General features: G+C 41.8%; 1 protein-coding gene across 1 annotated transcript in view; it reads right to left on the bottom strand.

The window, feature by feature from the left end:
• LOC126986543 (SCY1-like protein 2) overlaps positions 1-26,223 on the bottom strand; it is a 306,279-nt gene that overhangs the window by 124,564 nt on the left and 155,492 nt on the right. Inside the window, exon 7 of the mRNA XM_050842810.1 lies at positions 10,517-10,647. Coding sequence (XP_050698767.1) covers positions 10,517-10,647 — 131 coding nt within the window. The remainder of the gene's footprint in view (positions 1-10,516; positions 10,648-26,223) is intronic.

Raw genomic sequence — 26,223 nt, 5'->3', positions numbered from 1 at the left:
AAACTAAGGATCGTATTATAAAACATTTCACCGTCCAAGAACACATATTTGACAAGGCTTTCGTAGGAGTTGTGGGTATTTATAGAAGTAGTTTTATGACCCTGGTGGTAGTTTGACCCTTCTTCTGTACCATGAACCTGAAGAAACATTCATTAGAACCCGACTGACCCCCTCTTTGACCTTTAGAAATAGCTGATGTGAGAAGCGAAAGTGTCTTATCCCCCTGCTCGCCTCACATTACCCCGCCGCCCCACCAGAGGAAAGATGAGTGCATCAGCTGGGTATGTAAAGCGAGAACATTCAATTATCGTGGGCCGCGCCGCCGCCTTTCCCGCACCAGCTCGGGCCCAGCCGTTCCCTCCGCCCCTCGCCATGTATAAATTGAGCGGCTTCGGTGGATGCTTTACACTCCACGTCCTTGTCTCGCGAATGTAGCCACTTTTCTCCTCCTCCGTGTTTCTTATTTCCGCCGCGGTACGAAAGTGTTGTCGAGAGGAAAACAAAACTAAAATGTAACTACTACGAGACAGACAACATATATACAAATTCATACAACGCACTATTGACTAGAATATTTTAATTTTGATGTTTCTCTCTTGCTGCCATGAAATAACACATGCAACCTGAACCAACACAATATGGCAATAAAAAACTATTAAGACGCTTCGAAACACACAACATATACACAGCTTCATACAACACACTATTGATTCGAATACTTTCCTTATTATATTTTCTCTTGCTCCCACAAACTAATGCATCAACTCTGAACCAAAATATATATATAAATCCAGCGAAACATCAAGACTCACATCATAATATACACAACCTCATACAAACCACTAGAATACTTTACTTTTTTTTCTAATCCTCTCTTGCTCCAACTCAAAATACATGAAGTCTAAACGAAGAAAATATATAAATCTAGCGAATATATATGAAGACACTCTGAAACACACATCATATATACAGCTTCACACAACACACTATCAATATGCATACTTGTTTTCTATTTCTCCCTAGCTCCCTTTTCTCTTATTCCCAGAAATTAATAAATGAACTCTGAGCCAACAACATATTTAAATCCAGCGGCTGTGGCAACGCGGAACACACAATATATTCCAGATTCACGTGTGTACCTACTTGCCTTTTCTGTTTCCCTCTTCCTACTCCCACAAATTAATGCGTGACGCCGGAACCCCACAACATATATATACATTCAGGGACCTTGGCGGCAGAGTCCACGCGCAGCACACTCCTGATTTTTTTTCTATTTCTCTCTCGCTTCATCATAAAAAAAAAACTAACACTTGTAAATAAATATCTAGAATAGGTGGGACATGCACCACACACCATTGCCTCACGTATTCATCCACCTTTAGTAATAATAATAAATACAGAATAATAACAGTAATGAAAATAATAATCCTCACGAGTTCATATTTTTTCCACTACAAATATAGCGGTTTTTATATAGTGTTAACAGTACATATACTTGCTGATAACTTCATGTCATGCTCTCAAAAGAATATCCATATATCTACAAAAAAAAAGCTCACACCCACACACTCCTGCACACTAATTACCTTCCATATATTGAGCCACACACTCTTTTACCACCATATATAAAATGCTGATATTGCATCCCTCAACTCCCACGTGATTTGCATTTCTATACGTTCATGCCGTCATTTGCGAGGAGGTCCCTGCAGCATTACCTGATAGCGAGACAGACAGACATTCACACAGACACCGGCAGACAGACCCACACTAATTAGTCCCATGTTTTTCACTTTCATCCTTCAAAAATTCAGTAATCTCATTTTTTTTTCATATCATTTTCCTCCACTTAATACCTTTCGTTTTTACCTTTCCCTTCCCCTTTTTCATTTATTACGTTCAACCACTTACCATCGACACGTTCCCCGTTTTATCCTCTCGACTCCCCTCACCTAACACACTCTCCCTCTCCCTCACTCTCATCTCCCTCTCCTCTTCCTCTTTCCCTCTCACCCACCTCCACACCTCGGCGCTCCCCTTTCCAATCTCTCTGGACACGCATCGCATATAGCACTGTTTTGTCCTCGCCCTCCTCCCCTGTCAGGTTCACAGATATTAGAAGACACAGATAAGTGAATCAATATATATACGTGAGGATACACTCGCCCCAAAACTCTCTGGGGCCACACTAGGAACGACAGAAAAGAAAATGAGCGAAAACTTGAGAATTCACCCTACCCTCACCTGTTCACGCCTAGCCCTGACCTGTAAATGGCTTATGTTTGCGTCAGTTTTCGTATTTATTCACGATGTATGGCAGGAATTATTTTATGAGTGTGCAGTTATCGAGGGAAGGGTGAGTGATCATGTCCGTTGTGTTTTCAGTGGCATCCAAGTTACAGGGGATAGACCTCTAGCATCAGACAGATACGGGTGGAGAAGGAAAGTTGGGAGGAGGCTTTATCATGGGGTGGACGAGTGACGGCTGATGATGATGATGAAAATGATGATACAAACTAAATTAGATGCTCTTCCCTCGTCCAATGTATTCCGGTAACGTTGAAGGATTGAGTCTGTATTATATTCCTTGTTTATAATGTTTGCTGGTGTGTTTGAATTAACGTTCTGTGTATATATTATAACCACAAGTATATGCAGAACACCACTCGTCCCTAGAAAATTAAGTAGTGTTTATCCGCGTATTTCATTAAGGCTGAAGGAAAGAAACCACTGCACTCATAAACATAGGGGATATATGTGGAAAGTTGGAAAGTTTCGTTTAGTCGGCGCAACATCTGTGGTCATATGCCGGAGAGAGACAGAAGGGGAAGAAATTATAGGAGGAGGGAACAGATCCCAGGAGACGAAACACAGCCCCCCTATTAATACCTGGTACCCATTCACTGCTGGGTGGACAGGGGCGTAGGGTATCGGAAAAGCAGCCCAAATTTTTCCACTCCGCCCGGGAATCGAAATCGGAATCGGTTGTGAGCCGAGTGTGTTAACCACTGCACCACGAAGCCCCCTGGATATATGTGGAAATAACCCTCACTTCCCCTTAATACATATACCTCTTGCCTGGTAGATTGAAATAGTCTCGGATTTTACTGATGAGGGAGGGAGAAAACTGAAAACACCCAACAGAGAGGAAATACATATGGAAATAACGGTATATTCCCCTCTATCTAATCACCTCTTCCCTGGTGCATGAATTGGCTTTTATTTTCATATGATATCGATGCTGGAAGAAAAATAAACCTCTCTCCAGACACGAATATCAACAACACTTTTTTTAAATATGGTAAATAATCTCCAGTAATTTCCTTTCACAAATCATCCTCGTTTAACTATCTGCTCCCTTCTCCATTTCATCCCTCTTTTCCATTTCCTGACCCTCTATTCATTCGTCTGTTCCTCAACTATCTAATTTCATCTCTTCACTCTTCCTCTCTTTTATTCCCTTCTGGCCCTCTCCCTCTATCCCTCTTTTACTAATTCGTCCTCTTCCTATTATTTTCTTTTACTCATTCGCATCCCTGTGCACCCCCAACTCCCTTTTAACATTTATCCATTCATCTCTATTTTACATATCAAATTATACTCAGTTATCCTTTTCTCCACTCCCCTCTTTCCTCCCTGCTTCTTATTTTTCTTCCTTAGTCTACCTTTAAACATTTATCCATTCATCTCAATTTTCCCAATCAAATTCTGCTCATTTATCCTTTTCTCCACTCCCCTCTTCCCTCCCTGCTTATTTTTCTTCCTTACTCTTCCTTCACATTGCTTTCCTTAATTCTCCCCCTTTCAATTCCACTTTCTCATTAAACATTCCTCCTTTGCCCTTTCTCAACCTCCATTTCTTCCTATTTTTCAACTTTTTTTTACATCTCTTCATCCTCACTAACTTCTTACCTAAACATTTTACCTCCATGATTATCCACTTTCTCTTCCTTTTCCAGTTTTTCGCTTTCCCTTCTTGAAATCCCTCGACTCCCAACTGTCTTCCTGATCTTAAACGCTTCATCTTCATTGTCATATTCACTTTCTCTTCCTATTCCCGCTTCCTCTTCCCACTATTGCCATCCCTCCATCTCTCTCTACATTCCTTCATGCATGCACCCATTATTTTCCATCCCCTCTTTGCTATCCCTTCCCACTGAGCCTTAAGCTTCTCCTCTCAATTTCCTTATTTTCCAGCTCCCTGCCTGTCCTCCTCCACCAACTGGTCCTACAACCCTTCATTTCTTTTTCGTTCTTTTCCGGTTCTCAATTTTTCAAACACGAGGGAGGGATGGGACGCGTGTGGCGAAGTGGAAGAAGGTTTTGACCACTTCATGTAGGGCGGAGCGGAGTAGACCACAGACCTACTGGCTTGTGGGGTTTGGGGTCCCAGACTAACATAGATAAAAATGTCACGTTCTTCATTATGACTTTCACTTTGCAATACCTTAACTAACTGGCACCAAATAATAGTTATGATCCCCCAAAAGAGGGAGATCAGATTGTAGCATCCGAGAAGTCTTTATGAAAAATGCTCAAAAAGCGAATGAAAAGCAATACTGCCGAGATTAAATGAAAATATATCGCAGTCAGGGTTTAAAATCGCGAATATGTTCCTCCATGAGTTATGTATATATATCATCAATGACTCATAGTCCAAATAATTGAATTAGATATTGAAATCAGCATAGTCACATCACATTTTTTTTTTTACAGCAATGGAGTCAGTTCAAGGGCATAAAAAAAAAATAACAAGTGTGAAAAAAAAGCCCGCTACTCACTGCTCCTATAAAGAGTTAGAGGAGTGGCCGAAATATAGGTCAATTTCGGGAGGAGAGGCGTCCTGATACATTGGCCGGATCAAGTATGAGCCAGTACATAAGGCTGCTCGCAGGTCTCATAAACCACAACCCACCGCCAAAAAGAATGTAACTCAATGAGGAGCCAAGCCTTGCGAGTTGGGATCCAACACCACGAATTCCAGTATCACGCGCATAACATTAACTCGAATTCCACGAGCTGGTGTATCCTACGAAATCTTGTGCACATCGGAACCTTACTAGGATGTTTTGAAATAATTGTGAAAACCCTGAAAGTAAAAACAGAAGCTGCTGAAATTAGTCAGGAACATTTGGTTAACACACATCCGACAATAAGCGCCACAACCTCTCAACAAGCGTAACCTTCAGGAACACGAAAACACCGCAGTAAATCAAGTTTGGGAGGCATTACAGAGAAGGCTACCATTCATTGGTTGTTCTCGCTCCCATGGTCAAAACTCCTTTCCACTGGCCATCATCAGTCTCACTCATGTTTAGACTTCTTTTTTTATCAACTGCTATTGCTCTTACTCATGCTCAGAGCTCTTTCAGATTAGTAGTTTTCCCTCCCAGTCATGCTCAGCTCTCTCTTAGGCCCCTTTCACACGGCAGCCGCATGGAACCTGGACATCCACGGTCAAGTGCGGTGTCTGCCGCATCCGCTTCGGTATCTCCTTCAGTCATATTTGTAATCCTCTCTTGAGGGATCCCACAAACAAGGCCGTCTTTCAATCTCGGAGATCGGCACCTCCGTGTCGTGATAATTTTTAATTAGCCATAACCCTGAAATTTAAATGCAGATGTTTGTTGTACGGAGGTGTACAAAATTAATATGTAAGACACATTTTCAATATACATTAATTGAAACTTCATTAGATGGAAAATATAGTACATACCAGCTTTTCCAATGATGCAGACAAAGTGGTCGCGTGCCCTTCCTCACAGTGCTGACAGACAACTATCCCTCGCCGCACGCGGCAAGCACCGGATGTGTGAAGGCGCCCATAGCAACACATGACCACCGAAACCGTTGCGCGGCATTTCCGCCGTTGCGGTCTTGCTGGCAGTACGGCAGGGTGCGGCTGCCGGAGCGGCCTCGTGTGAATGCACCCTTAGCAATGTAAAGCTAAACCGTGCGGCACGTGCCGGAGCGGCAAAAACCGCTCGTGTGACAGGGGCCTCAAGATGGTCATTTCTTCCTCCCAATGCTCAGAGCTCATTTAGACTGACAAATAACCGTCTCACTTTTCGGAGCCCAATTCGAATGCCAAAACTTACCATTGACATCTAATTTATACGTCCATAAGAATGCCATTGTTCGTTTTTATTACAGTGTTTCCCTCTATTATGATTGTTTCCATTGCCTGTAATTAGTGCCTGCTTGTAATTAGCGCGACTAAATATGTATGCGATGCCTTTCTATTGCTCTAATGTATTATTAAGTGTAGATATTAATTAGTTTCATTGCAAATATGTATCATTATTCAGTGCTAATTGTATTTTTTTAATTACATTGTCTTTCTATAGTTCAATCATTCCATTTATTACCAAAACTTTAATATCTACAATTACAGCAGCGTTCAATAATGCAAATCACACTATTTCACTGCTCATCGATAACAGTGTAGGCAACTTGGATGTCTTCACCTTCCAAACCATTCCATTCCAAAACAAAACATTCATAACGCTCTGCAAGGAGACTAATGCCTTTTGTTGCTCCATTAGGTAGGAAAACGATTTCTATTAAGGTCAGAGTATTCTTCATTGTCAAAACATTAACGTAGTTCAATTTGAAACCAATATTAATGCATCCAATCGCTTTTAATTCTTCCATTCAGCAGCACTACATCTTTCCTTTCAGCACCAGTGTCATTATTTCCTACTCGAAAAATGTGTAACTCTCCCCCGTTATTTTTATGGTGAAATTTACACTCGCTGCGAAACGTATCGGGGCATTTGTTCTGGTCTCCACATTTTGCCAGCGTCGACGATAGATACGAGGAAGCAGCGTTGCCAAATTGTCGTACTCTGAACACTGCATTTACCATTTTTTAGAGTCCAAGATTGTCGTAAGCACACACATAACGATAGAAAATTAAAGTTATCGTTAAAACGGTTAAATACAGATGGTTTTCGTTCTTTTTGTTAGTTATAATCGGTCAGAAACTATGAAAATGCGATGTGATGTGTACGATAATCTGGCAACGCTGCGAAGAAGTGTGAGCGGCGGATGTCAGCATTTGTTCGTAACTTTCCAAAGGTCATTGTTCACTCTATTCGCTGCTAGCTTTTGAAGGCAGTGTGCAGCCATTTACCATACCCATTCTCAAAAGTAATAAAAATCACGTTCCATTACTATTTTCAATTATCCGTCCCTCTTTAAAAATGCTACTCCGTTATTACTTCTCTATAGCTGGAGGTAAAAAAGAGATGAATTACATTTCCATTTACGGAGATCTATTTCGCACCAAAGCATTTCCAGTTATTTGTGTGTGTGTGTGTGTGTGTGTGTGTGTGTGTGTGTGTGTGTGTGTGTGTGTGTGTGGTATTACGCTCTCTCGATATTTTATGCCTTTTCTTTGTGAGTGAAATTGTTTGTGATTGTGAATGTACTGCTTCGTGTGATTCATAAGCTACTTTTCGCTGCCTTTACCACTGTTATTTACCACTGTTTACCTGTTGTTTGGTTGTTTGATAGTTTGGTTGTGTATATGAGAAGATGGCGCCACTATAAACACCTGCCTGCGCCAATACTTGCTGGGGCCGACTACCATCCAGGCCCCTCAAGCAAGCCTACTGGCGCTATAGGCGTAGACGTAAAAAAAACTAACCAAATTCTTGTCGGTAACTCAACAAAACTAACCAAATTCTTGCCGCTAACTCAATAAAACTAACCAAATTCTTGGCGCTAACTCAATAAAACTAACCAAATTCTTGCCGCTAACTCAATAAAACTAACCAAATTCTTGGCGCTAACTCAATAAAACTAACCAAATTCTTGGCGCTAACTCAATAAAACTAACCAAATTCTTGCCGCTAACTCAATAAAACTAACCAAATTCTTGGCGCTAACTCAATAAAACTAACCAAATTCTTGGCGCTAACTCAATAAAACTAACCAAATTCTTGGCGCTAACTCAATAAAACTAACCAAATTCTTGGCGCTAACTCAATAAAACTAACCAAATTCTTGCCGCTAACTCAATAAAACTAACCAAATTCTTGCCGCTAACTCAATAAAACTAACCAAATTCTTGCCGCTAACTCAATAAAACTAACCAAATTCTTGCCGCTAACTCAATAAAACTAACCAAATTCTTGCCGCTAACTCAATAAAACTAACCAAATTCTTGCCGCTAACTCAATAAAACTAACCAAATTCTTGCCGGTAACTCAACAAAACTAACCAAATTCTTGCCGGTAACTCAACAAAACTAACCAAATTCTTGCCGCTAACTCAACAAAACTAACCAAATTCTTGCCGCTAACTCAATAAAACTAACCAAATTTTTGCCGCTAACTCAACAAAACTTACCAAATTCTTGCCGCTAACTCAATAAAACTATCCAAATTCTTGTCGCTAACTCAATAAAACTAACCACATTCTTGCCGCTAACTCAATAAAACTAACCAAATTCTTGCCGGTAACTCAACAAAACTAACCACATTCTTGCCGCTAACACAATAAAACTAACCAAATTCTTGCCGCTAACTCAATAAAACTAACCAAATTCTTGTTAAAATAAAACCGCTTGGGGAATGACAACACTCGGAAACTGAAACTAAAATAATGAGAAAAATTTATATATGAGAATGGGAAAAATATATAACCAGACCAATTCCTTCATCTCCCGTTATCATCACCATCAACCTGCCCCCCTCATCTCCACGTCTTCAGATATTTCATTTATAATCACATATCTATCCTATCTTATCACCTCCGTCACTACCAGCCTGTCCTGCCCCACCATCACCAATATAACCTTCGCCATCACCTTCCATCTATACATACCCTGCTTAGTGTTCTATTTTAAGATCTGACGTACGGTAAAAGCTTATTCATTTCTGAACTTTTTTTTTTGTATTCAGATTTTATTATTTTTTTTACACTTTTATGCGGCACCGTGAAGCATAAAAGGACAGTATCAGTTTCCTCTTCATTCATTCATTTATTCACCCATTTATTCACCTTTCTCCTTTTCCTTCATCATCACTTTTCCGTTCTGTATCGTCACCTTCCTCCAGCCCTCTCTTTCCTCCATCCCTCCTTTCATCTCGTCAATCTCCTCCTCATTAGCCAGTCACCTTCATCCAGACCACCTGCTGTCCGCCCTGTTACCTATCATACCTACACACCCACGATATAGTCCTCTCCCTTAACCCATTAACCCTACTCTCCTCCAACCCATATCCCCTTACCTATGGCCTTCCTTCTCTTTGATCCTCCCACACTAACCCAGCCTCTACTACTGCCCATATTCCCTGTCAGTCCCTCTCTACTATCTAAACCTCCTTCATTACCTATCCCTCGCTGCTATCTATATTCCTTGTCAGTTCCTTTTCTCTCCTTTTTAACTCTAGGAAAATCACTACGTATACCCCCTGTCAGCCCCCTCTTACTCTTATACCTTCTTCAGCATACTACCCTCATCTCTACCTATATACTATCTCCTTAACCCGTCCGCTGCGATTGGCACGGATTTCGCCTTCACTGGTAGCCTGGCATCAAATATAGTTCCAGGTCTTTCTCTGTCTCGTGGTGGATAGTGGAGTGTTTCCCATGTGGTATTGGTGTGTTGGATATCCCCTCCCAAGGTGCAGGACTTTACATTTTTCTTCATTGAATTGTAGCAGCCACTTTTTGTTCCATTCCTGTAGCTTGGTGATGTCTTCTGGTAGGAAATCATCAGTCAAGGGGTTATTCTCTCCCTCTTATACCCTCTTCATCTCCCTACCCTCACCATCACTATATTCAGACTAATCCATGCCTATCACATCCCTACTCCCACCGTCTTCCTATTCATCCTCCAACTATACTATATCCTCACCCACATCTTCATTCACCTAATCTCACACTCCTACAGTCGGACTCCATTCAAAGCTACCTTCATTGTGACCATATTCCTACCTGCCTTCTAATTACACCTTGCATTATACCTCCCCTCACCCAAATCTTCATTTACCTAATTTCACGTTCCTACAGCCAGACGCCATTTATAGTCCCTTCTGAATCCTTACCCCTTTCCTACCTTTCCTCTGATTACACCCCTTATACCCCCCCTTCACCAACCCTTTCCCTATAGCCTCCTTTCTCTCCCTGTAGCCCCTTAACTGCGGATTTCCTACCAGAAGACCTCACCAAGCTACAGGAGTGGAACAAAAAGTGGCTGCTACAATTCAATGAAGAAAAATGTAAAGTCCTGCATATTGGGAGGGGTTATCCAGCACGCCAATACCACGTGGGAAACCACTATCCACCACAGAGGCAAAGAAACAGATGGGACGATATGTTACCAGGCTACCAATGAAGACAATCGCAGCGGACGGGTTAGTCTTCCACCACCTTCTGAAATACCTTCCATCACCCACATCCCTAACGCATTCCCTAACAGTCCCTTTCTCTCACCTTCCTCCCTCAGTGCACACCCATCACACCTCGACCCTCAGAGCCTCCCTTCACGTGTTTCCCCGCTCACCTGAAGTACTTGATGAGCGCCACGAGCTGTGAGGTGGGTCGCTGGCGGGGATCGCGGCTCACCAGACGAACGACAGCCTCCTGCAGACCCAGCGGCACTTTGGGCAGCACGTTGTTCACTTGCTCGCCCACCTGACGGAGAAGAGAACGTGGGTTGGTTGGGTAGACTGATTAAAAATGTTTGTTGGGTGGATAGGAGTGTGTGAAACGTTGTCACGGATAATAAGTGAGGGAAGAATGTAACTAGAATAAGTGAGATAGGAGTTTACATGAGGATGAAGTACGAGTTTAAAGGAGAATGCGTTAAGTAAAGCTGCAAAAATAAGTGAGGTAAGGCTGTAAAGAAGTGAAGTAAGGATATAAAGAAAAAAAGGATTTAAGACAAAGGAAATAAAGCAAGTGTTCTGTTCACTCGCCTGTCAGGGCAGAACACACATAGTTTCGGCAATCTGACAAGGCAAAAAGTTAGAAAAATACAAGTTTAGGAATAAAACGGGCGAAAAATGGCTTTTATATATGATAGTGAATGAAGTGAAAGGGAAAATGAATATTATTGTGATTTCAAGAATAGGATGAAAAATAATTAAATGAAAAAAATATGTGAAGCGAAAAAGATGGAGTCTGATTGTAGGTAAATAAGGTGAGTTCACGACAGAGAGGAGGCGACATAAACCAAAATGGAACCATAGCCAAATAGAAGTGATATCGGGTATTGTGGGTAAGTACAGACATAAATAATAATACAAGACCAAAATAAATAGGAAATATAAACCACTACATGACGCCTGACTAGCATATGACACTAGGATTTGAAGACAGAATACATAACATTACAGAAAACAACAAAAAAGCATGAAAACGAGAAATAATAGAATGGAGGAAATGGCTGCAAGGAAAAAGAATGATATAGATGACAAGGAAGAAAATAGATAAAAAACTGACGAACTGCGCAAATAATAATCAGAAAGAGAGAGAGAGAGAGAGAGAGAGAGAGAGAGAGAGAGAGAGAGAGAGAGAGAGAGAGAGAGAGAGAGAGAGAGAGAGAGAGAGAGAGAGACCACGATAGAACCCTACAGTAAATGGGTCTTTCTCTTCGTTAATGGCCCCAACACTTTCCTTCGTAATAGCGCAGCGAGAATGACAACATTACCCCCAAAACTCTCTCTTGTTCCGTCTTATTTGCTTGTTATTGTAAGTAGTTAGGTAGTTAAGTCGTTAAATGCAAGTAATATCCAGACACACACACACACACACACACACACACACACACACACACACACACACACACACACACACACACACACACAGGAATAGCTTTGCGCAGTGGCAGTGTCGCACCCAATGAAGATTATCCAAAGTGCGATAATTGCTTGTTGTGAGGGAGCGGAAAGGCTTTGTGAGGGGAGGGAGGGGAGCAGAGAGGGGATGGGAAGGGGAGAGAAGGTGAAAGAGAGAGAAGTGTGTCAGCGGATGAGAGGCAACAGGAGAGTCGGAGGGGGGAGGGATGGACATAGAAAGGAATGTACGGGAAGCTCATGAATGGGAGGAGAGGAAGAATATAAGGTATTATTCTAGCGTTTGCCCATACTCACCCCTCGCAACCAAAATTGGCTAGGGGGCCATTGAGACTGCGGGCAATGCGGTGGTATCCATGAAATGCGTCGCAAATTCATAGTTTTTGAGTTATGGGGGGTTGAAAAATACCCTAGATGTCGGGAAATTCCTTACAGTTACTTAGATGGAGGGGAAAAGAGAAAGGAGAGGGAGAGTAGAGGAAAAGAAAGGGGAAGGAGAGGGAAAGTAAAGGGGAAAGAAAGGGGAAGGAGGAGGGTATAGGGGAAGGAGAGGGAGGGTAGAGGGAAAAGAAAGGGGAAGGAGAGGGAGAGAAAAGAGAAAAGAAAGGGGAAGGAGAAGAAGGGTATAGGGGAAGGAGAGGGAGGGTAGAGGGAAAAGAAAGGGGAAGGAGAGGGAGAGAAAAGAGAAAAGAAAGGGGAAGGAGAAGAAGGGTATAGGGGAAGGAGAGGGAGGGTAGAGGGAAAAGAAAGGGAAACACACATCACATTAAGAGGTTTAAAAGATCGACACGACGAGCGATGTTAAAAAAAAAGTAACTATGATATTGCTGTGAAAATAAATAGAAAATACGTTGAAAGTTAAAACAAAGGAAAGTGTTGTGTTGCTATACGACGAGGAAGGGACAGGAAGAGGAGGAGGAGGAGGAGGAAGAAGAAGAGGAAGAGGAGGAAGAGGAAGAGGTGCAGGAAATTGGTCATAAAGGGCAACAGACAACACATAGTGACATTAAAACGACAAAACTGAGTGTGTGTGTGTGTGTGTGTGTGTGTGTGTGTGTGTGTGTGTGTGTGCGAGCATATTTATATTATTATTATCATTAGTATTAGTAGTACACACACACACACACACACACACACACACACACACACACACACACACACACACACACACACAAACGAAACTCTGATGTGTTCCCTCAGGAGCTTCAACACTTTTTCCTGCACTAAACCGCCCCCTCCCTCTTCCTCTCTCCCCTCTCCCCCCTTCCCCCCTCCACTACAAGAGTCAGCTCCACGCACTGGGTTAAAGGTGTGGGAGTGCTCGGCGCCGGCCCAGCTGACGCCCGCCACGCACAAAGCAAGGCGGCGAGCAAAACAATCCCCCGCTTCAATCAGGTTAAGTGACAAGAAATTGGTGAGTGTCTATTCTTGCTGGTCCAGAATGAAGGCAACTTTGTCTCTCGGCGTTGTGGCGTATATATATCATTCAGAGGAGAACAGGGTAAACTACTATGAAGATAAATGTAGTTCGAAGTGAGGAGAAATTTTAAGTGAAAAGAAAATGGTGAGTGTCTATTCTTGCGGATCCAGAATGAAGGCAACTTTGTCTCTCGGCGTTGTGGCGTATATATATCATTCAGAGGAGAACAGGGTAAACTACTATGAAGATAAATGTAGTTTGAAGTGAGGAGAAAACTGTGGGTCATATTCTTAAACATTTCATCGTCCAGGCACACATAATTCACAAGGCTTTCGTAGGAGTTTGTGGCGTTTTCACGGGTAGTTTTATGACCCAGGTGATAGTTTGACCCTTCCTCTGTACCGTGAACCTAAGGAAACACTCATGAGGACCTGACTGAGCTCCTTTTTGAACTTTGTAAATAGTTGATGTGAGCCGCGGCAGCGTCTGAGAATACCGCCCTGTGTCTCTCCTTGATATAAATACTGAAAGGGCTTTTTGTTTTCTTTCCTACTGCAGTTCGGTAAATGTTGCTTTGTATGAAGAAAATATATATTGACCGTTCATCTGTTGGTTAATTATCTTTCATTACTAAGCTGTGACGTAAATATCTATTTCGGTACGTTATGAATTCAAACTATGAAAAAACTAATGTTCATATATCTATCAGTGAGCAACCTCTTCAGTCAAGTGATGAAAAAACTGACTGTCTATTGTAGGAGATATAGTTCGAAAGCTACGTTTTTCTAAATATTTTTTTTATGTAAATATCTCTCGTGGTAGGAATAAAAAGAAAATGAAAATATATGATAATTGTGTCGAGCTCTTCAAGGAGACTTATAACGCAGTATCTCTTCCTAAAACGTTAACATCTTTATTTTCTTTAAGATGAAACTAAAACATGAAGGAAACGAAAGTACTTACATTCTGTTCCCAATGCAGTGGCCTAGATATCGTTGACGTTGAGATGAAATATGGAGGAGTTAAAATGGAAGTACAAAATGTCTGCTTCGCCAATCTATTGCATGGAAATCAATCAGTCATCGTTCATTGAGAGATATAAAAGACTTAATTCAGTATGGCATATTCATGAGTACATTATAGAAGTTCATTTAAACTCGCTCTTTAGTAATGAAATCTCCCTTCATTTAAGTGGAGTGAAGAGGGAATCGGCTGCCTCTGTTCCAGGAGATATATAATGGGGGCGCCTTTTCTCTTCCAGTTGCAGAAGAGTTAGTATCTGTCAGTGGAAAGTAAGTTTGGTGAGGCCGTAATTATGACTATAGAGAAAAATGTATTCCATATTCATCCATTGCTGCGAAACAGATCAGTCGTGACGCATTTTAATACTAGATGAGACTGCAAAGTAATTAAATATATTATTCACGTGTCGCTTGGCCAAGTCCAATCAAACAAACTAATTGATCAAAAACCCTCAAACAGTTTAGGAGACGAGATAGTTGTCGACACGAATACAATCACGATGAAAGTTACTATTTGTTCTGCAGCGGCGGCGTAAATATTTCATTTTGTGCAGATGGAACTAAAATATGAAGAAAATGGAAGAAAGTTATGAGAAAGTTGTATGTCTAGAGAATAATAGCGTTTTTTTTTCTTCTTTTTTTACGTCTGAGCCTATAGCGCCGGTAGGCTTGCTTGAGGGGCCTGGATGGTAGTCTGCCCCGGCCCGTCATGGCGCAGGCAAGTGTTTATAGTGGCGCCATCTTCTCTGGTTGCGGCAAAATTGTCTCTATGTGCTGCTGGAATTGAAGTTAAAGAAAAAAATAAAGGTTCTAGACCATTTCTCCGTTGGTACACAGCCTTTCTTCATTCAGGGTAAACGAAGAAAAAAATAATATCTATTCTCAGAGAAACAAAACAAACTTGCCGTTATATTTCATGGAGGTCCGTAGATATCCCTTTGCGCGGGGATGCAATTAAAACCGACGAAAAAATACATTTCCAATCAAAGCAGTTTTTAAATAAATCAGTCGTGATTCACTTAATATTAGATAACTTAGTCCATTATGACTAAGGATAAAATACGTTATTCATGTTTTGCATTATAAAGATCAAAGCAGATATTGAATAAGTAATGTGGTTTGAATCATACCTTATCTGTAATAGTGCCAATAACTGTACTATTAAATAACGAAACAGCTGCTGCTATTTCATTTACTTCCACTATTGTTAATTCACCTTCTAATGCTACTCTAACTACTACTATTACTACCAATGATACTGTTAATTCTAATACTATTATTGATACAACTGCCACTTCCGCTAATACTTTTACTACTACTACAGTAAAATAACAACAATTACTACTACTACTACTACTAAAAGTACTACTACTACCACCATATCTATAATTACCACTTCCACTAATACTTCTACTACTACTGCAACTAAAATAACAATAACAACAACTACTACTACTATTACCACTACTACTACTACTACTACTACTACTACTGCCGCCGTGAATTTCCTGGAGTTTCACCATAAAAAAATATATGACGCTCTCCTTATTTTTCACGGTTCTTCCTTTTTCCCTTTCCTGTTTTTTCTTTGAAGTGGAACTATTGAAGTGGTTCCCAAAAGCTAATGATGCTGCTGAGTCGGAATTCTAATACGTTGGGGCTGAACACGATCACCATATGAATGTAAAGATAGATTTTTAAACCTTCTTTCCAGCGTTTTTTGCTCATTTTTAGATTTCTTTTTTTACACGCAGTTTTTATTACAATTTTGCTTAACGTATTACTTTTTTATTATTTTTTTCCGCGAGATTTTTTTTACTTCTTCCTTTTTTATATATTTTCCTCGCTTTCCTCGTGTTTATATATATCTTTCCTCGCGCTTTTCTCATAACGTTTTCATTTTTTTTCCTCCATTGTTCTAGTTTTCTTATCTTTCAGCAATCTTCCCCTTTTATCCTACGAATTTTTTCTACCCGAATTTTTTCCACTCATTTTTTTTCGCCTCGCTTCCTTCCTTTTTAGCCACGGTTCCTTTCTTCCATCCCTCAAATCCCGATACGCGGCCTCGAGTCACGACAAAAAGAGTACCACAAACGGGAGCCCAAAAAATCGATGCTCACCGCGGCTCACACAAACAACGCATTGCGGCCATCGTACACACCGAGAAAAGCCACACACACACACACACACACACACACACACACACACAAACGTACACTAACACACACTCCCCTACAGATTCCCACATACACACACAGTACAGCCCCACATGTTCACACACACACACACATGCATACATGACCCCTCCCTCCCACCGCACACACACAGTAAAGGCGCGGACCCACACAAACACACACCCAAACATAGGGCTTTTCACATATCCTCCCCCCCCACCCCCCCATGACCTGCTGTCGCCCCTTCCCCGACCCCCGCCTTTCCACAACAGAGACTGACGTGATACTGTAACATTCTCACACACACAAGAGCGCACAGTAAGCCACGAATACGACTCCCTACACATGCACACTGGAATACGTATTTCAACACCCACACCAACACCCAAACAGAGGCAATGTAAACCGGCAGGAATACCACTACAAACACAGTGGTATACGGATCTACACACACATCCACCCACCTCAAACCTTCCACCTATACACCCACACACAAAGGTAATACGAGAAAACCAACAATAGAGCGGACGAGACGAGACAGACGAGACGAGCCGAGCAGCAGCAGGCAACAACAATCGTGCGCTGTTGGGCCCGGACTCTGCCAAGCCGGTTCATTTACAGCAACACTCTGGGGCGGAAGTGTTTGTCTCTATTTGTCTGTTTCCTCGCTCGGCTGCATCCTCTGTTTGCTGCTGGTGATTGGGGGGATACAAAGGCCGTGGGAGTACCGGGAAGCTGATGCCGTGCCTTTTCGGGTCCGGGAGGTACGGATTATACAGGAGGGAGATCAGCAGGACGAGAAACAAAGAAGGAGCACATACGTAAAGGTAAAAAAAAGGTTAATTAAGTGAGCAAAGCAAATGGATACTACAAACTTAGACTGACAGGACGAAGAGGATAGGAAAGGGAGCGAATGTGCCAGAGCAAAGAGATGGAAGTAGAGGATCAATGGGATACAAGAGATTAAAATTTATAACTACAGGATGGAAAAGTTAGATAAGCATGGAATTGAAGTGTACAGCAAGATTAGGACCTTACTCCGACAGGGTGAAGAGTGTAAGAAAGAGCGAATTTGCAAGAGTAAAGAGATGGAAGTAGAGGATCAATGGGATACAAGAGATCAACATTTGTACTTACTGAATATAAAGGTTAGATCAGTATGGGAGTTGAGTATATTTGAAAGGGTGGAGGAAGGGATGGAGTGGGTGAGGTTAAGACTGGAGTGACGGAATTTGGAAGTCTGCAAAGGTGAAGGAAGAGATGGAGTGGCTGAAGTGAGTTTAGTGATGAAGCATGAAAATGAAGTGGGAAGTATCTGTAGGGGTGTAGAGAGTGCTGACGTGAAGCGTAGAGCGAGGACAACGAAGCATGGAAAGTGAGTGTGTCTGCATGAGTGAGAGAGGGCGGGTGAGGCTAGGGTGGATAAGCATGTATACAGAGTCAATAGATTAACACAATTTGAGGATGAGTAAACAGGATACAAAGGATGGACTTACAGGGCGAGGGGAAGCGAAGGAAAAGGAAGCGTATCTGCCAAGGTGATGGGAAAATAAGGTGAAGTGAGGAGAGAAGAGAAGAGAAAAGACGGATGGAGAGGAGAACCGAGAAGGGAGGAGAGTAGAGGAGAGAAGAGGTGAGGTAAGGGGAAGTGAGGTAAGGTAAGGTGAGGTGAGGTGAGGTGAGGTGAGGTGAGGTGAGGTGAGGTGAGGTGAGGTGAGGTAAGGTAAGGTAAGGTGAGGAGAGGAAAAGAAAGGAGAGTAGAGGAAACGAGAAGTGAAGTGAGGTCAGGTCAGGTCAGGTGAGTTAAGGTAAGGAGAGGGAATGTGAGGGCGCCTAAGCACGAACAGGAAGGGACTAAATTAGCACAGTGAGGGGAGACATGAGACTGGACACCTTGATTGACAGCACAGAGGAAAGTCACGGGCGAGTAAAGTAAATGGCGGGAAAGTAACAAAGAGAATGAGAGACAAAATTAGAAGATTGAGGGGAGGAAGGAAAGAGTATAAACTTGAGGACTGTGAGATGATGGGACAGAAGTGTGTGAAGGGGGGCGGGTGAAAGGAATGGCAGAGAGGATTATTAGTTAGTGCAATTGCTTAGAGGGGAACTGTACAATTTAGTTTTAGAAAATAGTAAGAAGAGTGGAAGAGGAGGTGGCAAGGACCGAGACAGTAAAAGGAAGGTAGTAAAGAAGTGGAAAAGACGAAGGAAAGAGGCAAGGAAGAGAAGTAAACGGGAGTAATGAAGAGGGAAGAACGAAGGAAGGAAGATAAGTACACAGGAGAAACGAAGGGAAGGAGGGATGATAAGTTAACGGGAGTATCGAAAGAGAAATACGAAGAAAGGAATAAAGGAAAACAGAAGAATAAACAAGACGAAAATTGGAGTGAAAAGGAGAAACAAAGAGAGGAGAGAGGACAAAATCAATTACTTATATATAATACCGAACACCTGCTCACGTAAATCTTGTGGCAAAAAAAAAAAGGGCGAAGACCAACCCAACACGAGGACAATACTAGATGTCACGAGAAAGACTGGCGACCTGTAACGAAGGGAAAGAGTGGAATGACAGGCGAGTAACGAGGAGTGACAGGTGGGTGACAGGTGGCGGGCAGCGGGTGACAGATGGATGACAGGAGGACCAGGGGGGCGGGGGAGGGGGGGATGACAAACAGCTGACCCTGACAGGTATTCGGCTAGTCCACCACGGGGGTACTGACGCGTGCAAAGGGTAAAGGTGCTGGGGTGTGTGTGTGTGTGTGTGATAAAGAGAGAAATAAGAGAGGGATACATATAGAGACAAGAAAAAACAAATATACAGGCACATAATAAAAACATAAAGGAAAATACGCACAGAAAATAATGCCAGACAAAAACAAGCGGAGAGACGTGACCAAAATACGTGCAATACCGACAGACAGAAAAAAAAAGAATGTTAATAATGGAGAAATAAAAAACATATGCAAACAAGAAACACGCGAAAAGACAAACACCCACCACACACCCACACCCACACACACACACACACACACACAGATATACACGGAAAAATATTAATTAAAACGAGGTGGTACGAACAGTTTAGTGGTAGAAAAAAATCCACTAAAAGTCTAAACTATTGAGTGATCTATGCACAAAAATAGTGAAGAAAAGTTAGACAAGCGTTCCTTCGAGGGATGGTGCATGCAAAAACGACGAAACAAGAAATACGAAACGTGAGATTGAAAACTAGTGAGAATTAGTAAAAGTTAAGTTAGTATAAAATGTGATGGTTTTAAGAGCTTAAGATTAAATACACACACACAAAAAAAAAACGTTAAAGAGATAAATAATGAAATGAACGAGTAAAGCTGAAATAAGAGTGCAGAAAAAGACGTGTATATTGAAAGCAAAGTTATTAAACAATATATTTTAGAGGTATAAGCAATGTCTCTCACTCGCTCGCTCCCTCGCTCCCTCCCTCCCTCTCACACACACACACACACACACACACACACACACACACACACACACACACACACACACACACACACACACACACACACACACACACACACACACACACACACACACACACACACACACACACACACACACAGGTTATGAAGCGTCCCAAAAGTGTTGTTGGTAAAAGAAAGAAAAAAAACAACGCGAAATTTGACGAGGAAATTAATGCAACTCAGGCCAGGAGCGAAAAAAAGGTTGACGCTAAAACTAGGAGAGAAAATGAACGTAGCGCCAAGTAGAAAACAAAATTCACGTAACAAACTAGGAAGAAAAATATATTATGACTTTTGTAACTTTTTTTTTTATCGTCAAAGGTCTCCGTAAGCAGGTCTTCAGTATTCTGTAATTGCGCTTGTGCCCTTATCTAGGGACTCTGTTGGGGTCTATATCAGTGTTAAAATTTCCCTTCAAGCCCTTTCACGAATCTCACTAATAATAATGCGAACAAACTCCACCTTTTTCTTTTTTTAATCTTTTCCTTATTTCACAGTCATTTTCTCTTTTTTTATATCCACGTCTACTCATCTTAGGGACACTGTTTGGATCTAAATCAGTGTTAAAATTTCCCTTAAGCCCTTTCACGGATCTCACTAATAATAATAATGATAAACTCCTTTTCTTTTATAATCTTTTCCTTACTTCACCGTCATTTTCTCTTTTTTTATATCTATGTCTACTCATCTTAGGGACTCTGTTTGGGTCTATATCAGTTTTATGTTTTCCCTTGATGCCTGTTCGCAAACCTTAATAACAATAATGATAACAACAATCTCGAATAGAAGCAACGAGAACAAATGATGAATATGACTTTGTTTGAGCCTATATCATTTCTCTTTTAGTTTCCCTTAATGCCCTGTCACGGACCTCAATAAAAATAGTAACAATAATAAAACAAGCATATCAAAAACGGGGTAAAAAGCGATGTACACGACGCTCGGCTCCCCGCATGCATGTAGAGCGAAAAATAACGTGTTTAATTCCCGTGAGTGGCTACTTTACGGGGGAGCCTGATGCATGCGTTCGGTAATTACTAGCAAAACACTGTAATGCATTTTGACTCCTCTAAATGGCTCAGCGCAATGGTATTAGTCGCTCCTAAATGTTTGTCTGCCGGGACCGACGCCCACGCCACATTTCATTTGTAGGAATATATTGTTTTTTTCGCTCGTGTCTACTATGGAAAAACACACCTCCATACACCTACACCCCCTTCCTCCCCCCCCACAAACACACGCAAGCATACAAAAACACACGCAAACTCACAGACCCACAAATACAAACGAGATGTGGTAAGTTTCGAGATATTATCAAAGTTGGTGGCCAGGAAAAAATACCGAACCAAAAATTTTCTGGAATGAGTTTGGTGACGCGGAAACAAGTGCGAGAAAGTGTCGTATTAGCAGTAGTAAAAATAATAATAACTACAATAATAATAATAATAATAATAATAATAATAATAATGATAATGATAATGATAATGATAATGATAATGATAATAATAATAATAATAATAATAATAATAATAATAATAATAATAATAATAATAATAATAATAATAATAATAATAATAATAATAAAAATAACAAGAAAATAATACATGAACTCCACACGTATATGGAAAATGTAAAAATAGACTTGCAATGTTATTCTCAATCCTGCCCGTCCGTTTCGTTTTATATCACTAGCTCAAGAACAATGGATATAGACCAGACTCATATCGCTAATTAAAATCTGGGTAATAGGTCAGAGGTCAAGGTCACACATAGGATAAATCTTAATTCTGTGGTGGTATTTTTGGTCACAGGTGTTCGTCGAATTGTTGATGTTTTTCATAAATTCACGGAAACTTTTACTTGTCTCAGTTCTGTGTCCGGAAAAGTAAGTTGGAAAGTTTCGTTTAGTCGGCGCAACATCTGTGCTCATATGCCGGAGAGAGACAGAAGGGGAAGAAATTATAGGAGAAGGAAACAGATCCCAGGGGACGGGACACAACCCCCGATTAATACCTGGTACCCATTCACTGCTGGATGGACAGGGGCGTAGGGTATCGGAAAAGCCGCCCAAATTGGCCCCCTCCACCCATCCGCCCACACACCAACCCACAAACTCGCACACACCACATACACAAATAACAAATCACACAGACACAAACGCACATCAAAAAACAATCCCCAACAATCACACTACGTTTTGAGGGTTATTTTCCTCCACATTTTTTGTTTCGTTTTTTACTGTTTACTTTTTAGCTGTTTCAGGCCGACTCTCGCTGCCGGAAGTGGAGCTGGAAAGAGAAAATGGGGAACGGATGTGGGAGAGGATGGGAAAAGTGCCCTGGAAAAAGATAGAGCGAGAGCGAGAGAGAGAGAGAGAGAGAGAGAGAGAGAGAGAGAGAGAGAGAGAGAGAGAGAGAGAGAGAGAGAGAGAGAGAGAGAGAGAGAGAGAGTTAGGGTCGCATTACAAGACGTATCCACGCCCAAGAACACATATTTGACAAGGCTTTCATAGGAGTTTTGGGCATTTCCAGGGGTAGTTTTATGACCCTGGTGGTAGTCTGACCCTTCTTCTGCACCATGAACCTGAAGAAACACTCATTAGAACCCGACTGATCCCCTCTTTGACCTTTAGAAATAGCTGATGTGAGAAGGGAGAGTGTCTTAAAATACCGAGCTTAATATGCTGAAGAGGTTGAAAAGGGGTAAGATAGACTGAGGTTAGTAGAAGGTAATGTGATATGAAGAGTGAGTTCAGATTCGGTGAGGTTAACAAGCTTGAGAGGTTGAAAAACGGATGGAAGAGAATGAGATCAGTGTAGAATATAAGGGAAAACGGATAGTGAGATTTGGGTGAGGTTTATATGTATGAAAAATAATATAATTGAAGTGAGGTTAAAGGTTATGGGAGGAGGGGTTATGGAGTGGGGACAGATTCAGCAAAGTCGACATGTTTAACCATTTGACTGCGGATTTCCTACAAGAAGACATCACCAAGTTACAGGAATAGAACAAAAAGTGGTTGCTATATTCAATCAAGAAAAATGTAAAGTCCTGCACATTAGGAGGGGAAATCCAGCACACCAGTACCACATGGGAAACACTCCACTATCCACCACAGAGGATGAGAAAGACCTGGGACTATATGTTACCAGGCTACAAGTTAAGGTGAAATCCGTGTCAATCGCAGCGGACTGGTTAAGGGGTTGAGCTGGAGCACATATTGGTCATCAGCTTGCCCCGAGAGAGATGTAAGTTAAAGGGTATCGTCTAACAGGCATCAGTCATTGTGAAAAAAATGTGCCCTCTATCCGTATATCTGTTTATCTATGTGTTCATCTATCCATCTATCTCTATGACCTCTTTTCTGGCCACTCTTTACATTTATCTTTTATAGGAGCAGCGATTAGCTCTCTTTTTTTTCTTTTCTTCCTTTCCTGTAAAAACAATAATAATAATGTGGAAGGGTATAGGGAAGAGGTCAAAGAAAAGAAGGTTACCATTTTGGAAGGGTTGAGTAGACTGCGATATCTCAGGTGGACTCCACTGTAGACACACGCAAGCGCCCCCCCCCCCTCCTTAGACCCCCCCTTCCACACAAATAACACCAGTAATACGACCCAGAAGGGAGTATTTTCACGAATATATTGGGCAGAGTAATGCACAAACCCACACACGCACACCCATATAATACTCTCTCTCTCTCTCTCTCTCTCTCTCTCTCTCTCTCTCTCTCTCTCTCTCTCTCTCTCTCTCTCTCTCTCTCTCTCTCTCTCTCTCTCTCTCTCTCTCTCTCTCTCTGGCTTCCTTCCTTCTTCTACTCCCTCCTGTAGGTACTCCTTTCCTCCCTCCATACCTTTCCTCCCTCTCTGATTTATGCTTCTCTCCCTTCCTTCCTTCCCTCCCTGGCCTTCTCTCCCTCCTTTCCTCTGATGTGTTTCCTCCCTTATTCTCTTCTTTTTTCCCTAACCCTCCTCCCTCGTTTCCGCTATCTTTCTCTCTCTAACGTACTGTCTGCCTTGTTTTTTTTCCTTCCTTCTTTCTCTCTATTTCACTTTCCCTTTCCCATCTCTTGCCGCTTCCCCCTCCTAACGTTATTTTCTTTTATCCTCTTTCCCCTCCTGCATCCGTTTTTCTCACCATCCTCTCTCTCTGCCTCTCTTCCTCTCCTCCCTTTTCTATGTTCCTCGTTTCCTACATTCCTCTATCTCTCCTTCTAATGAATCCTCTGATCTTCGTAATTCTCCAGTAATAAATTCTTCTTTACTTCCTTACTTTCTTTCATTACTGTAAAGGTCTTTCCAATATAAGTCTTCGTCCCTCATATCGTTTTACTTGACTAATGAGAGAGAGAGCGAGAGCGAGAGCGAGAGAGAGAGAAAAATAATCTGGTATACTAATAATTTCTCTTGGATTTACTTTCCATTTCTCCTTCAGGTGGATAATGACACTTTTACTTCTCTACTTCAGGCGCCTCTATACACAACGATGTTTCTCTATAAGTGAGCAAAAAACATCCATCACTTTGCTCCAGGAGAATCGTAAGTTGAAGGTCTTTGTGTAACAGTCATCAGCCATCGTGTGAAATGTGCTATCTCCCTTCCTTTCTATCTATCTATCTCTTTATCTGTATGTATGTATCTATCTATCCCTCTGTGAAGCTCAACCCCACACCCATAGACCCACCCATACCCACACACTTCCACAGCTAATCCACACACAAACCAATCCATTCAATCACCCACCCACTCACCCACCCACACACACAGCCACATCCATCCCTGACCCCCTGACCCCCCCCCTTCCACACACATATATTGGTGTAGCTCTTCCTTTCACAGCGGCCTCGAGTTGGCTCCTCTCCCCGACTTCCAGGCTAATAAACGCGTCTATACAAAACTTCGCGGCGGAGACCAAAAATACCAAGAAAAAATTACGCAAGAGGCTGAAAACAAAGATAACTGTCGCAACAACGAAACAAAAGGTAAATTCGAACTTTGCCCATTAAGTTAATTAAGAAAACAACAACGCACGGCAAGGATGGACGCAGATATAAACAGTTGAAGGCTTATTTAATTCATTCCAACGTCGTCATTTTTAGCAAGAGTTGGTGCATGAAATGGCTTTGGTCTTGATAACCGTTGCCAGATTGTCGTACTCAGAGCATAGTATTTACCGGTTTCTGACGCCTAACTACTGCCAAGAAACATCAGGATCTAACTATTTTAACGATAACTATAAATGAGGTTCGTTATTGGAGCCCAGAAGACAGTTTAGGGGTAGGAGGTCGGGAAATATAATCGGCCGAGTACGACAATCTGGCAACGTTGGTTTTGATACACGTTCCTCTTTCAATGTATAGTGTTGGAGGCGAATTACACGTGTATGTTTCATGTTTTTTATAGTGTTATTTGTGCCATTTAAAAGGTGTACATAAAGCTTCCTCTGGTGCGATGACTCCCATTCGCTGGCTGGTAAACTGTTGCTCATCAAACGCACGGTGATACTGGACAAATGGAGCAGGTTTCATTTATTACTTTTTATTTTGTTTGCCAGACTTAAAAGGCATATTCCGTAGTTTAATCCGGTGGGTGTGAATTCCTCCTGCTGGCTTGCTAAATATTACTAACCAAGCTCATTGTGGTGGTGTTAAATTCCACTGTTTTATCATTATTTTTTTTCCTTATTCGTATTTGTTCAATTTATTAGGCACACTGAAAGTAGGAATGTTATTATAGGTAGTAATAGTTGTAGAAATAGTGGTAGTGATAATAGTAGCAGTAATAGTAGTGGCAGTAGTAGTAAAACATCGCCCAGGAAAATGTTGCAATTATATGTAAAGTTACACTGGAAAGTCACTTGATAAAACACACCTCGACCCCTTGGCTGCCCCCACCCGCTCCCGCCCCAGCCTCTTGCATCTCATTAGCTCAAAACTTGCACCAAAGAAATCAGATGCCGCTTAGAGGCTCCTCAACTCTTGGGACCAGTGGCATTAGGACGCATTCCGCTGGCCCCGCGTGTTCCTCCCTCCTGGCACCTTTCTCCCTGCTCTGGTCTTTTCTCATTCATCTATTTTACTTCGCGGATACTTCAGAGGCATTAGGTCGCCCTCCTCAGAGCTCCGTTTCTTCTTCCTTTCCGGCACCTTGGACTCTGGTCGGGTCTTCTCTGATTCATCTTTTTGGGACCAGTTGCATTAAGTCTTTTTCATTCTCGCTGGGGTCGGGCGCACCAGGCGAGTCGTTTCAGGGTTCTTGAATGGCTTCCAAACTTTGCTCACGACCCAGCCGCTCCTCT

Source organism: Eriocheir sinensis, chromosome 62, assembly GCF_024679095.1.
Source record: "Eriocheir sinensis breed Jianghai 21 chromosome 62, ASM2467909v1, whole genome shotgun sequence".
Taxonomy (NCBI): Eukaryota; Metazoa; Arthropoda; class Malacostraca; order Decapoda; family Varunidae; genus Eriocheir; species Eriocheir sinensis.
Note: the sequence above shows the minus strand (reverse complement) of the source record. Positions and strands in the feature narration are given on the sequence as shown.